At 39.1% G+C, this 14,212-nt stretch overlaps 1 protein-coding gene across 4 annotated transcripts in view; it reads left to right on the forward strand.

Annotated features, from left to right (window-relative positions):
* Positions 1-14,212, forward strand: part of PDE1A (phosphodiesterase 1A) — a 219,209-nt gene that overhangs the window by 129,421 nt on the left and 75,576 nt on the right. The window contains exon 1 of one of the 4 annotated variants that reach the window (XM_068138426.1): positions 2,434-2,475. The exons of the other annotated variants lie outside the window; for them this stretch is intronic. Coding sequence (XP_067994527.1) covers positions 2,468-2,475 — 8 coding nt within the window. The 5' untranslated portion in view covers positions 2,434-2,467. Of the gene's footprint in view, positions 1-2,433; positions 2,476-14,212 lie in introns of those variants that run through there. 4 annotated transcript variants of the gene reach the window in all.

Genomic DNA, 14,212 nt, shown 5'->3' on the forward strand with positions numbered 1-14,212 from the left:
ATGTAAAGATTTTATCCAGAAAACTAGAGCCTTTTCTGAAGCTAGACAAAAAGATCCTCTTTTGCACTTGAACAAAATCCTAGTGATTTTACTTAAGAGTGGTTCTTGAGTTCCCTGGCACTTGAAATATGACAGAGTCATTTTGTCATCTTCATTGTACCTTTTACTGACTTGTGGTTTTATCCCATATTGGTTGTATTAACTTTCTACTAAATTCAAGTTTTAAAAGACTGGCTTTTAGGTTGCTAGAGTTGTTAAATGCAGTCCCCAGGGGATTCTGTCCAACTCAGAGAGGGACTCTTGTCTTCACAACTCCTCTATGCTGACTGGGTTGAGTATGAGATGACAAAGCAGCTCTGCCAGAGGACTTTCCAAGACAGTCACATTGCTCCCCAGATTGCTTTTGTTAATAATTTCACTCTGAGATTCCTGGTTCCTTCAGACCTGAAACTTGGGGCAAAAATTCAAGGTTGTCAAAATTATAAAATCTGTAACTGTTATGTAAATCTGAGTAGGAATCTGCTCAGTAACACAAACCAGAAGCCCTCACACATCCTGGGTATTATTTACACTCACATGAACAAAACAACTACCAACACATCTTTATTTTGATGCCAGCACAATTTCAGCATGTATTCAGGCTGCTTTGCTCCTGACAGCTTCATATACAACATAGTGCAGTTAGTCCAGAATGCAGAAAATTGAAATGATGGCCTTTTATTTTTTGGGTCAGGTGTTTAATTTTTGATACCCTGCCTTGCACAGCTTTGATAAAACAGTGGTTACCTAGTTACATTTGCTGCAGAAGCAAAATTATCTCCTTTTTAAATTTTCCTTTTAAAAATGTTTGTAGAAATACAACAAAGTGCAACATAAACCGGTGCTATTAAATATTTCCACAATCTGTTCTGGATGTACTAAAAAGGATGTTATAAAATTTGCTGTTGAAGAGTCACAAAAGAAGAATATTAAATTTATCAGGGGACTTCCACTAAAGTATAAAAATCTCATTAATTCACAGGGAATATATGAATCAGAAAAATACAGTGAAATAGTGCTTTTAGTATTTGTTTTAGTTATGCTTCAGTCTGCATTAGTTCATAAAGCTCTTCCTCCTGTCTTAATAGTTACTGCAAAGAAACTTCTAAACACTATCTAAACACTTCTAAAATCTATTGGAATACAGTACTGTTATCTGGGGAACAAGAGTGCATAAACAGTGTCACTGCTTGGCAAAAATATTTACTATCCCACCTCCACTTCATTTGATAATTTTTGGTATGATGTGACCATCTGAGTTTTCTCAGATGACTAGGTTTATAGCATGTAAGAAGCAAAAAGCTCATGGGAAAACTCCTTTTGCAACCTTTTATCTGTTATTTTTCTTGACTGTAGGTTCCCTGTTCTTGTCTGGGTAAAACATATCCACCCTAGTATAAGTGTTAGTTATTCCATTGCTATCTTGATATAAAAGTAGAATTATTTATAAAACTTCAGTACCATTTCTGAGTGATAAAAAAACAGAACTGGATTCTTTTCAGAAAAATCTGTTAATAGAAAAAGGATGTCAACTTTAAGACATTTTAGCCCTGGAATCTGGGAATTCATTTCTGTCTGACACAAAACTGTTGATCAGTGTACAGTTTGTTTAAATCATGTTACTCTTCTTATTAAAAAGAAAAAACCTTCTTCCTCCCAGTAAAGTAATCTTAAACTGAATTCTGTAGAAAGAGTTTATTAGACTGATATATGTCATTCTGTGGTACTGCATACTTTAGAGAGAAATTGCAAAGCTTTTGAAGCCTGGCTTGTTACTCACCATCTTTATATTGTGTTTATTTTTCAGATTTGAACGTGCCCAGTGTATTTTAAGATTCTGATATATTCTGAAAAAGAAGAGCAAAAGATTAATTTTGTGCTTTCAAAATAGTACTTTCGTGGAATTATAATTTAGTTTAAACCTGCTGATTTCTCAAGTGCCTTTCAAGGAAAAATGATCAATGAACAGTTGCAGAGTGTGAGCTATCCACTATCTCATATCTGTCTGGGTTAAGATTGTGGCCTAAAAATAGAATATCCTGAAAACATGCCTAAAACTCTCTTCTTTGCTTCTTTTCCTGAGTTATACATAGTTGATGATATTTAGTGGCCAGTTTGTTGTTGAGGTCTCTTCCCTGCAAGTGTTGATCATGTCCCCAGATACACTTTTAGAAAGAATATAAGGCAAATAAATCACAACGTTATGAACAAAATTACAATAAACCATGTAAAAAGTAAGTATATTCTGCAGAATATTTTCTGAAGAGTGGTACTTCTCAACCTTTGTCATTTGTATATTTAAATTAATGTTTACTCATGGAAAGGTGAAAGATTGTGAGTAGTTAGTATAACATTACCAAGTTGCCTGCAGTACTATGCAATCCTCTTCAAAGAAATGTAAGCAAGAACTCTGTTTGATCATTACTGCATGCACAGGTAAGAAAACAGTTGTATGGGAAACTGTACTAAGTAATAATTTTCCATGCTGGGCCTGTCAGCAGTTCTAAATTTTCCCAGGATAGAGAAGAAAGGTCCAAAACAGATAAAAAAAGCAGATTTACTTGTAGATTTACTAGCATTTCAAAACACCCTCTTCTCATGCTGCTCGGTTACGATAGTGCGTATACTAAAGTATGGTTTCTTATGGGAAAACATCCTGCTTCTGCTGTTTCTTACATAATTCTTTTTAACTTTGCTGAAATTGTCCCTTTGATCTCACTGATTTTGATCAGCTTTCTGTTTGTCTTTTGTGTTCTTCTTGCTCCACTTCATTAAAGTTTTGTGCACTCCATTAGTACTGTTTTTGTTCTTTATAGTTTAGCTATTTGCCAGTTTCTCTTTTACCACAACTTTGTCAGTCTGCTATATTTCTCTTGCCTCTTTTTCCAGACAGAAGTGGCTCAATATCTAGTCTAAACTACAGCATACATAGAGACAGTCCTGCATGTTAGCACACCTCAAGGCTCTAATGTTTAGTTAAGCAATCTTACTACAAATATATGTAGGGAAAAGAAATACGTCAAGACTAGCACTGAAGATATTCATTGGCAAGGCTTTCCTCTACTGAGACCAGGGTTTTCTTATTCTGACCTTAGGTGTGACCTTGTGCAAAGACCTTTTCAAAGAATTGCATTTATTTTCAAGACATGGTTTCTCAGTGCGAATAAACTTGTTGACTCCTTGTATAAAGGAGAACTGAACAAAACCTCACAATAATTTGGACCTGATGCTGGACATAAACAAACTTACAAGATTAAATACAAGGTTTCTGTAATGGGCACAAGTGGAGAAGATTAGTTACCCAGCTAGGTGACCCACAAACCAGAAATGCCCCATGCCTCCTAGGGTATCTGCTTGTACCAGCAAATGAATTTAGAAGGAACATAATTCCCAAAATAAAACAATTATTTGCTTCCAGCCACTATAGAACCTTCATTGTATATACACACATGATAACTCAAGATGCTGAGTGAGCTTCTTGTGATGTAATTGGGGATCATGATGTGCTTAGAAAAATGCAGCCTATCTGTATGCTCTTACAGAGATGACTTTGGTAAGAAACAGTCTATTTTACATTCCACTGAAACTGGAATAACACCCTGTGGTGTTGTAAAGGTGAAGTTTCTCACTACACCTACACTTGCACTGAAATCTTCCTGACTACATTTTCTTCTTCCTGTCACAGCAGGATGCAGCAGTAGCCAAGAGGTGAGTCAGTTTATGCAGGTGAGCCAGGGGAAGCCCTATTCCCTTTCTTGTTTGCCTGGATTGCAAAGTGCTTTCATTTTCTTCAGATGAGGTTGCTGAACTGACTCACTTTGTGACCACCCTACCAGGTCCTTTCTGGAGAAACTGAAAGGAGCATGTGAACAACAGAGGGAAATAGAGTATGGTTACTGCACTGGATATCAATCACTGTTACCTTTGGTTGGTGGAATATGAAGTTGGGTCTGACAGAATGGCTAGAGAGCTGTTCTGTGTAAAACAATGGTGTGAAGGCTGGTCCTGATATACCAGATTCACCATCACAGTTAATAATTTACACAGATGCACCATATTTTTTAAAGATTATGAAATATTGATCTCAAAGATGGGTTCCTGTGATATATTTTATCACTTCTGTTAAAAATTTAACTCCTCTTGTGTGTTTAATTATGCTGACATCTCTGAATATAATGCAAATTTGCAGTGAAATTAGGAATAGTAGTGGACCTATTACCATTTAAATTCTGCTTTCACATCTAAATGACAGTCTAAGTTTATGTTGCCTTCTGTAGAGAGATATATGTTCCTTGTACAGCAAAAGAAGTCCAGAAGAAGGACTGCACATTTCTCGGCCATTTGGGGATCATGACCCTGTATAACAGAATAGTTGTTCACAGTATAGCCTATTCCCCCCCTGGTTCCATTACTGCATGTTTGGTTTTGTGGTGTTTTGTGGGTTTTTTTTTAGCTGAAGAAAGTTTGCATAGTGTATTGGAAATATAAACAGAGCTCTAAAAGCCACAAGGCGTCCTTAACTACAGTGCCATCAAACCTTATGTTTCACAAATAAGTATCCATGTTTTCCTTGGATTTATTAGCACTTTCTCACTGTTACTTTTTCCATCAGTAATATTATCTTAGTATGTCAGAATTAATTGCAGCAGTTTTATAAGCTTTAAAATTGCTGTTATCGTAACAACACTCTGCCTCCTAAGTGTTCTCAGAATGAAAAGCTTTCTTATTACAGATTTTTTTTTTTAAAGGAATAAATATTCCTGTTACATTATTTGTTTTCTCTAATCCTGTTTCTTGATAGTTGCTGAACACTGCTTCAAATATTTTGCCAGTTCAGATTTGTTTCTCAAACAAACAGGCAGTTTTTATAACTAACCCTGAATCAACCACCTAATTTTGGAAAGCAGAATGTTTCCATGTAACAAAGATTAGCCAGTATGTGAATATTAACTTTTGTTTCTTTGTGATATAAATAACAGGCGGAAGAACTGTGCTCTGGACAATTTTTTTTGGTTTTACCTTTTTTTTTTTTTTTTCTCATTTAGGGCACACAAAGTTTGTTTCTTAGCAGTTAACTCGAAGACTTAAATCAGGAGAGTAAATGTCTGCAAAGATATGTCAATAAACGGTGTGACTTGTTAAAACATTCTGAGCTGGGCTAATCATGACGTTTAATGGCATGTTAGAACATACTGTACTGCTTAATTCACTGCAGCTAACCTGAGGTTGTGGCTCTGTTGACAGTTACACCTGTGCGTACGGGCTGACGTCAGCTGGGGTTGTATGGAAGTTAAGCAAGACCGGGAACTGGCGTTAAACATAAAGTGTTCTGTTTGTAAAGAAAACAATGTGTGCAGAAAGGAATGAGTATCAAGAGATTTTAAAAAGTTTTGGCATATTACTAAGTGGAAATATCTAACAGGATGGTTAAACTTTAAACTGAAAATATTTTCCCATTGCCTTTATTAAAAATATCTCTTTAGATTTTAAACGAGAAAAAGATACCTATAGACTAGCTGTAGTCTCTATGACAACTTCAATTCACAAAACACATAACAGTATTACTTGGCAACACAGCTTACAATCTAGTTCTTAGAGAAAACTCCACCTCTCTATAACAGGGTGCTCATTACAACACTGCTCTTCTATAGAACACTGCAGCCCTATATCACACCACACTCATTATAACACTACAACCCTATGAAATACTGCTCTCCTGTAGAACACTGCACCCCTCTATAACACTGTGCTAATGTATAATACAGCACTGCTATATAACACTGTGACCCTATATAACAGAGATCCTGTTGGAGGGTGTGTTAGGAAGCTCTTCAACCTGCAGTTCTCTTAGTAATGTTTTGAATTAGACCAGCACCCCACCAATTCACATACACCACACCACCACCCCACGCCGCAAGAAAACCAACCTCCCTGATGCTGTGACGCAGAAAGAGGTGGGGCGTGCAGGTGATTGGGAGGCCCTGCACCAGCCCCTGCCCCTGCCTCTGTTCCTGGCCCTGGCCCTGCTCCTGCCCCACTTGTGCTGGGAAGCAGCTCCTCTCAGATGTGTGAAGGCATGTGGAAGCCTCGTTGAGCACAGTGTTATACAGGGGTGAAGTGTGATGTAGGAATGCAGTGTTATATAGTGGTGCAGTGTTATAAAGATGAGCAGTGTTACTATAGTAGGGGTGTGGAGTTGTATAAGAGAGTAGTGTTATGTAAGTGATACACTGTTATTGGTGGGTGGAGCATTATGAGGGGGGGCACATTATGGGGACTACCATATTCTAGAGAGGGAGGGGTGCTGTGTTATATTCAGTTTTATATAGGGGTACAATGACACAGCGAGCTAGTGCATGCCACATTGTAGAGGTGTAGGAGGTGTCGTGGTGTAGGGTGTTGCTTCCCCTCTATAATGCAGTATTCCATGCTCCTTATAATGCTGCACTCCTTCCCTCTCTGTAACACAGCACGCTCTATTCCACTATAATACTGCATGCCTCTGAAAGACTGCACCTCTATATAACACTGCTCAGAGTGGCTGCCACTTGCCTGCACATATCCAAGAGAAGCTGCTGCCCAGCATGAATGGAGCAGGAGCAGGAGCAGAGCCTCCCACCCTTCTGCACACCCAGCCCCTTTCCACATCCCAGCATCAGGGAAGTTGGTTTTCTTGAAGGAACCAGGTCTAGTTCAAAATTCCACTGAGGAAAGAGAACTGCAGGATGAAAATCTTTCTAATCCATCACCCAACAGGGGCTCAAGTGCTAGATAGGTGTGCAGTGTTAATATGTTAGCACAGTGTTATACAGAGGTGCAGCATTTTACAGGAGGTGCAGTGTTACATAGAAGTGTGGTGTTATGTAGGGGTGCAGTATTATAGTGAGAAGAGTTTTATATAAGGATGCAGTGTTGCACAGAACTGCAGTAAGAAGAGTGCAGTATTATATGAACATGGTGTTATCATAGCATAATAGAATGCCTGACCCTGAACACTTCCAAGTGCGAGGCCTCAGACAAAGCCACTCTGAGTGACTTATATCCTTTATAACAGCCTTCCAGTACTTAAAGGAGACCTGTGAGAAAGCTTGGGAGGGATTGTTTAGAAGGGCATGTAGCACTAGGACAAGGGACATCAGGAAGTTCTTTACTATGAGGGTGTCAGAACGCTAGACCACAATGCCCAGGGAGGTGTGGAGGCTCCATTCCTGGAGGTGTTCAAGGTCAGGATTGATGGTACTCTGAACATCCTGATCTACCTGGGGATGTCCCGGCTTACTGCAGGGGAATTGAACTAGATGACCTCTACAGGTCCCTTCCAACCCAATGCATTCTGTTATTCTATGACTGAATCTGCAAAACATAGACTATGCCACTTGAGCTAAAATCATAGAATTTCATTCTAATACATGACCAAACCATGGCAGGGAACCTGCTGCCCTATGTAGTGAAACTTTTTTTGTGAATTTCATTTGAATAACTAAAATGTTTTCTTTTAAAGATAAGTCTTTTTTTTGGGGTGGGGAGAACTATTATTGTCTGCAATTTTTGCTAATGTTTGTGGAAATAGAAATAACTTTCTTGACCATGCATCTGAATGGTTCCTTTGCAAAATTAAGGAAATCAGAGATGACAATGGCCTACCAGTATCAAATCATACAGACATGTCTTTTGCCAAGGCAAAAATATCCCCCACACTACACTGAGTGATATTGTCTGGTCTCATTTTAAAAGTTTAAAGCTATGTAGATTCCATTATTTCCCTTGGGAACACAGTTTGTTTCACTGCCAGGAAGCTTTCCTGATATTCAGCCTCAGTTTTTCCATGTTTAATCTCAGGCTATTAATATGAGTGCCTTACACTGCATAACTATTCTACTTTTTGTTTATTATCTCAAAATATTTGTAGATACTGTCAATCTAGTCATACATGAACCAATCTATACTTGCTTATTTTTAACTTTCCTCTTTGAGTCTTTCAAGCTCCTAGTTAAGGCCTTCTGAGAAATTTCTACTTTCTATGGATTTGCTTTGTTATAGGCAAACAATTTTTTTTCTTATATCAAAGTCATATAAGAAGTAATACTCTGTCTTCCAAAATGTAATTAAACATCTCCAAATTACAAAACAATTTAGTGACATGCTAGTATGAATATTTGGTCTTCTGAAATCTATCTCAGTAGCACTTATTTTCAGCTCTCTCTCTCTTTGAAATGCATATAAAACTATGTTCTCTTGCATTGTGCTTAGCCTCCAATGCTGTGAGATTATTTTCATAATATTGTTTTCTATGCACTAATATCTCTAAAATCCTCTTTGTTCTCATCTGGCTTGAAATCTGAAAAGGTAATTAATGTTTTTCCATCACTAAATAATACATTTAGACAACCTTGATGCTTAAAAGAAGCTTTGTAAGTCTTACCTTTAGAGCACACAGAGCAGTTAATTAGCCCAACACTAGGGTAATTCGAGCAGCTGTGCTGATTGTTGCCTCTGTAGTTCTTGACCTACTGAAGTAAGGGGTTTATGCAAATCTATGTCTGAAGCATTTGATCAGTTCTTATTGGGCATGGATACCTTTATTTCCTCATTCAATACCTCCAGAAGCACTCTGTGTCTAGATTCTTAATTCTTAACCTGATGAAAGTGGATGGCATTGAGGGATTCCCTCAGCAGGTCATTTGCTGTATCAGTCACTAGAGTGCCCATATGGACAGCAAAGTAGTCTTCTTTGAGAAGACGGAAGCTGAAAGTAAATATTAGGAAACTATTTTGGGAATAAAGGAAGCAGTTAAATGAAAGGCAGACTTATAAGAGCAACTAGGTATTTATGGGAGAGGTGTTCCTGACACATGCAAGACAGAAAAAGACAAAAGCTTTGTTTTTTAAGGGTATCCGGAAAGGAATCTGAATTTTGCTGGTAGGAATCCAGGTTGCGGGACAGTACAGTAAGCTTTATACTCTTCCTTGAAAGTAAAGTGTTCAAGAAAAAGTAAACTCTTAAGGGTATTGCTCACAGTTTTGTAGTCCATAGACAAAACCTTTTGGTGACTTGCATAGGTGACTGTGAGTGACAAAGGACAAGTCTTTTGCTGCTGCACGTAGTGCCAGAAGGATTTCAAATTGCTCAAATGTTAAGAATAACTAGGAGCAAGAAACAAACAAGCAAGAAACAAACAAAAAAAGAGATCATAGAGACAATTTATAATAAATGATAAATGGGTTTTATGCAACACAATATTATACTAAGGGATTCCTTGTTGAAGGACATTGTGGATGCCAGAAACTTACCATATAATCATAGAAAACTTCAGGTTGGAAGGGACCTTGAAAGGTCATCTAATCCAACACCCCTCCAGTGAGCAGGGACATCTTTAACTAGATCAGGTTGCCCAGCACCTTGTTAAAACTGACCTTGAATATTTCCAGAGATAAAGCACCTACTAACTCACTGGGCAACATGTTCCATTGTTTCACCACTCTCATTGTAAAAATATTCTTTCTTATATCTAGTCTCAATCTACCCTATTTTAATTTAAAAAAATCCTTTTACAAATATATTAATGGCGAGAGGAGGGGCAAGGACAACCTCCACTCCTTAGTGGACATGGAGGGGAATATTGTAACTAAAGAAGAGGAAAAGGCAGAGGTGCTTAACATCTTCTTTGCCTGAATTTTTAATAGCAGGATAGGTTGTCTTCTGGACAACTGGCCTCCTGAGTTGGCAGTTGGAGTCAGAGAGTAGTACAGTTCCCCTGTGATCCAGGAGGAAGTAGTTAGAGACCTGCTCAGCTGTTTGGATCCCCACAAGTCCATGGGAACAGATAGGATCCATCCTAGGGTGCTGAGAGAGCTGGCAGATGAGCTGGCCAAGCTGCTCTTCATCATTTTTTAACAGTCCTGGCTCAATGGAGAGGTCCCAGAAGACTGGAAACTGGCCAGTGTGATGCCCATCCACAAGAAGGGCTGGTTGGATGAGCCAGGGAATTCCAGGCCTGTCAGCCTGACCTCAGTGCCAGGCAAGATTATGGAACAGGTCATCTTGAGTGCAAGCACACAGCACTTACAGGATGGCCAAGGGATGAAGCCCAGCCAGCATGGATTTAGGAAGGGCAGGTCCTGTCTGACCAGCCTGATCTCCTACGATCTGGTGGATGTGGGACAAGGCCTTTGACACCACCCCCCACAGAAAACTCCTGACCACGCTGTCAGCCCATGGCTCAGACAGCAGCACTCTGTGCTGGGTTAGGAACTGGCTGGAGGGCTGAGCCCAGAGAGTGGTGGTGAATGGTGCCACATCCAACTGGAGGCCAGTCACTAGTAGAGTCCCACAGGGATCAGTGCTGGGGTCCATCCTGTTCAATGTCTTTATTGATGATTTGGATGAGGGTGTTGAGTCCATCATCAGTAAATTTGAAGATGGCACCAAGCTGGGGGCAGATGTTGATCTATTGGAGGGTAGGAGATCTCTGCAGAGGGACCTTGACAGACTGGACAGATGGGCAGAGTCCAATGGGGTATTGGTTGATAGTAGGCTGAACATAAGCCAGCAGTGTGCCCAGGTGGCCAAGAAGTCCAATCCTGGCCTGCATCAGGAAGAGTGTGGCCAGCAGGAGCAGGCAAGTCATGCCCCTGTACTCAACACTGGTTAGGCCACACCTTGAGTCCTGTGTCCTATTCTGGGCCCCTCAATATAGGAAAGATGTTGACTTGCTGGAACATGCCCAGAGAAGGGCAACAAAGCTGGTGAGGGGTTTGGAGCACAAGCCCTATGAGGAGAGGCTGAGGGAGCTGGAGTTGCTTAGCCTGGAGAAGAAGAGGCTCTGGGGAGACCTTCTTGCTGTCTACAACTACCTGAAGGGTGGTTGTAGTCAGGTGGCGGTTGGTCTCTTCTCCCAGGCAACCAGCACCAGAACAAGAGGCCACAGTCTCAAGCTGTGCCAGGAGAGAGGTTTAGGCTGGATGTTAGGAAGAAGTTCTTTACAGAAAGAGTGATTGCCCATTGGAATGGGCTGCCCAGGGAGGTGGTGGAGTCACTGTCACTGGAGTTGTTTAAGAGGAGACTGGATGAGGCACTTGGTGCCATGGTTTAGTTGATTAGATGGTGCTGGATGTCAGTTTTTGCTGAAAAACTTATAAAGTAATGAGATGTCATTAGAAGGGCTAAAGAAAGGAAAAAAGAAAGAGCTCAGTGTTGCTTTAGTGAGTAGGATATTTTTGATTTAACATCTAGAACAAGTAAATACCCAAGTCATTTAATCAGCAGCATGATCAGGTAGGCAAAACTAATACCTCTTTCTTTAAAATATGTAAAAGCCAATACGAATCACAGGGTGATTAAAGGAGATCCACTGTTTATAACTCAATATTAACTCATACTCTTAGTTATCAGTAGCAAAGACCATTTAAATTCATTCAGTTAAGTAGATAAGCAGATGTTTCACATATTCTTTTTCAAGATTCCAAACTCATTCTAGTTATTATAGCTCATTGTAGTGATTTCCCTTAGTAAAAATAACAACACTGTGAGATAGGAAAATTTTGCAAATGATGTGAAAGCCATGAAGAAAGAGGTTTTTAAATGGCCTTTACTACACTGCATATCATAGAATAATTCAGGTTGGAAGGGACCTCAGAGTTTTGCAGGATATTGTTCAGATGAGGTCGGAAAGTGGAGGTCTGTCCTTGGAGTTCAAGGATGGATAAAACAATGTAATTTTGTGCTGTTCTTTTAAAAGTAATCTATCATTAGTTAAAGAACTTTTTAAAGAAAAGGTAAAGCATTAATGAGCAAAGTCAGTGGAAAAAAAAAAAGACCACTTTATTTTTTTTTCCAAGTTGATGCAAGTTTCTGTTATCATTGATCCTTGATTTCATTACAGGAAAGATGAATTAAATGCCTCCCTTTGGGTTGAAATTATTATTATAATCAAGTACCTTATGCAAAATGTCGTTCTATTTTCTCAATTTTTTATAATTAATTTTAGTATTGGAGTTTGTTCAGCAAGTGAGTTACCTGAAAATATGGATCCACAGTGTTGTAGCAGTTATAACACAGCTTGTTTTTTGTCACTTACCTCTGCTATTCAGGAAAGACTTAAAATATGCAAATTATGTAACTTTTCAATATAATGAAAAGTTTGAATTTTGCAAAGAAATGTGGCATGTAAGTTAGTCCTTTATTCACATTTAACCAAATGATAGACTTGGAGCAATCAATTCTGAAACCATTGGTTTTTAAGCTGGAGAGCAGTGAAATAGGGAGTATTGCAGAAAGGTGATTTTAAGACTAGAAGACAATCATCAGTTCTTGAACTTGTAGGAAACATATGAGCTGCATTTAAAAGATAATTTTGTCTGGGCAGGTAATTTTCAGTATTTGGTCACTGTGGTGTCATGAGGCTGTAGTTCTGGGCAATGCATCTAACTCCCTGCTGTTTTTTCAGCATATGGGAGAAACACAGGGCACAGAGTGGCACGAATAAGCCTGGAAGCCAAGAGAGTTGTGTCTTATTTCCCATGACCCCTGGCACCTATCTTCTCATGTTCCTCAGTATCCCTGTTTGTAGAACAGACATAAAATTTGGTGTGTAGGTCTCAGCTTGTTTATAAAATGTCACAATATCCACAGACAGAAAGTGTTATGAAAATATAATCTATTCTACTAAATACAACTCCACATCCCCAGGCTCTTCTGCTTTGTATTTGAATGTTTTAGCACAGCTATTTCTATGCAAACAAAACATCTTGAGAAAAATGATGTTAACTCACAAGAAATAAATTAAATACAGTGTCACAAGGATAGAAACTCATACATCTCTCTGACAAACAGGTTTGTACTTCACTTACTCCTAGCTTCATTTCAGAGAATCACAAAATGCCAGGTTGGAACGGACCCAAATGATCATCTGGTGCAACCTTTCTAGGTGATAGCGTCGTTTACACCAGATGGCCTAGCACCCTCTTGGGCTGCATCTTGTAACTGACCCATGCATGGGCATTCGCTACTTCTCTTGGGAGATTATTCACAGAATCACAGAATGTTAGGGGCTGGAAGGGACCTCGAGAGATCATCTAGTCAAACCTCTCTGCCAGATCAGGATCACCTATACCAGGTCACACAGGAACTCACCTAGTCAGGTGAGAATTCAATGGATGCTTTGAGATTCCAACACTTTAAGTCAATATTTTTTTTCCAAAAAATTAAAAGGAAAATAGATTAGGAAAACTTGGATAACTTATAGGTTATATGTATACAGCATTCATATAATTTGAAAGGAAGAGGGAGCAGTTAGATGAATATTACATCACGTGAAGATGAAATGGATAAAAATTTCCCTTGCACTGAATGTTCTGCTAAGTTACTACAAGATATGGACATTAGATTTGGGGTTTTTTAGCTTGTTCCAAACATAATTTTGTATTTTACCTTCCTGTGAAGAAATTCTTCTGGCTAGGGAATGTGCAGGGCATGAATGTCCCTGACCTTGAAGGGAATTCCTCTGTCAGGACTCATGAGACTACAGCACTTTCAGGTCTTTGCAGCTGCCCTATCTCAGCACAAACTGAAGTGAATGGTTTTCTAAGCAATCCAACAGGCTCAATTACAGCACATGAATAAACCCATCTTTCCGCAGAAAGTATGTAAGAAGTGATAGGGCAGTTAACTATTAATTAAACAGTGGCAGTTACTCCTGCTTCTGGGAAACAACATGAGGAGACTGTGATCTTTTCAGATTTTGCATAGAAAATAGTCAGGGAGCTGAGAACTTTCACACAGTTTTTCTAGTGTCATGCTCCTCTGCTCTCCTTTCATTCTGTTTTCTTTTGGTACCTGTTATTATGAAGAAATTCCAGTAATGCCTGTAGCACCAAGTGCATGAGGAGAGTTACAATAAAATGAATATGCCAAACTGATAGATGGGCCTTGACATAAAAAGGATGAGACCCTTTGATCTTATCTGGGGCTTTTTGACCAACAAGGTCTCATTTTGTACAAATGAAAGTATGGTCTTATGGTCAGATGTCTTTCTAACCTCTAGAAACACATTCAGAGACAGTTTACTGTGGAGAATCTACTTCAGAGGTCATTGTGTGGCTAAGAAGTCTTTGTACATTTGTTGAGAATTTGGTGCCAAGGCAGAATCACAAGTGAAGAAAAGAGTATCCTCTT

Source organism: Melanerpes formicivorus, unplaced genomic scaffold, assembly GCF_026170545.1.
Source record: "Melanerpes formicivorus ecotype bairdi unplaced genomic scaffold, bMelFor1.0.p_v2 SCAF_5, whole genome shotgun sequence".
NCBI lineage: Eukaryota > Metazoa > Chordata > Aves > Piciformes > Picidae > Melanerpes > Melanerpes formicivorus.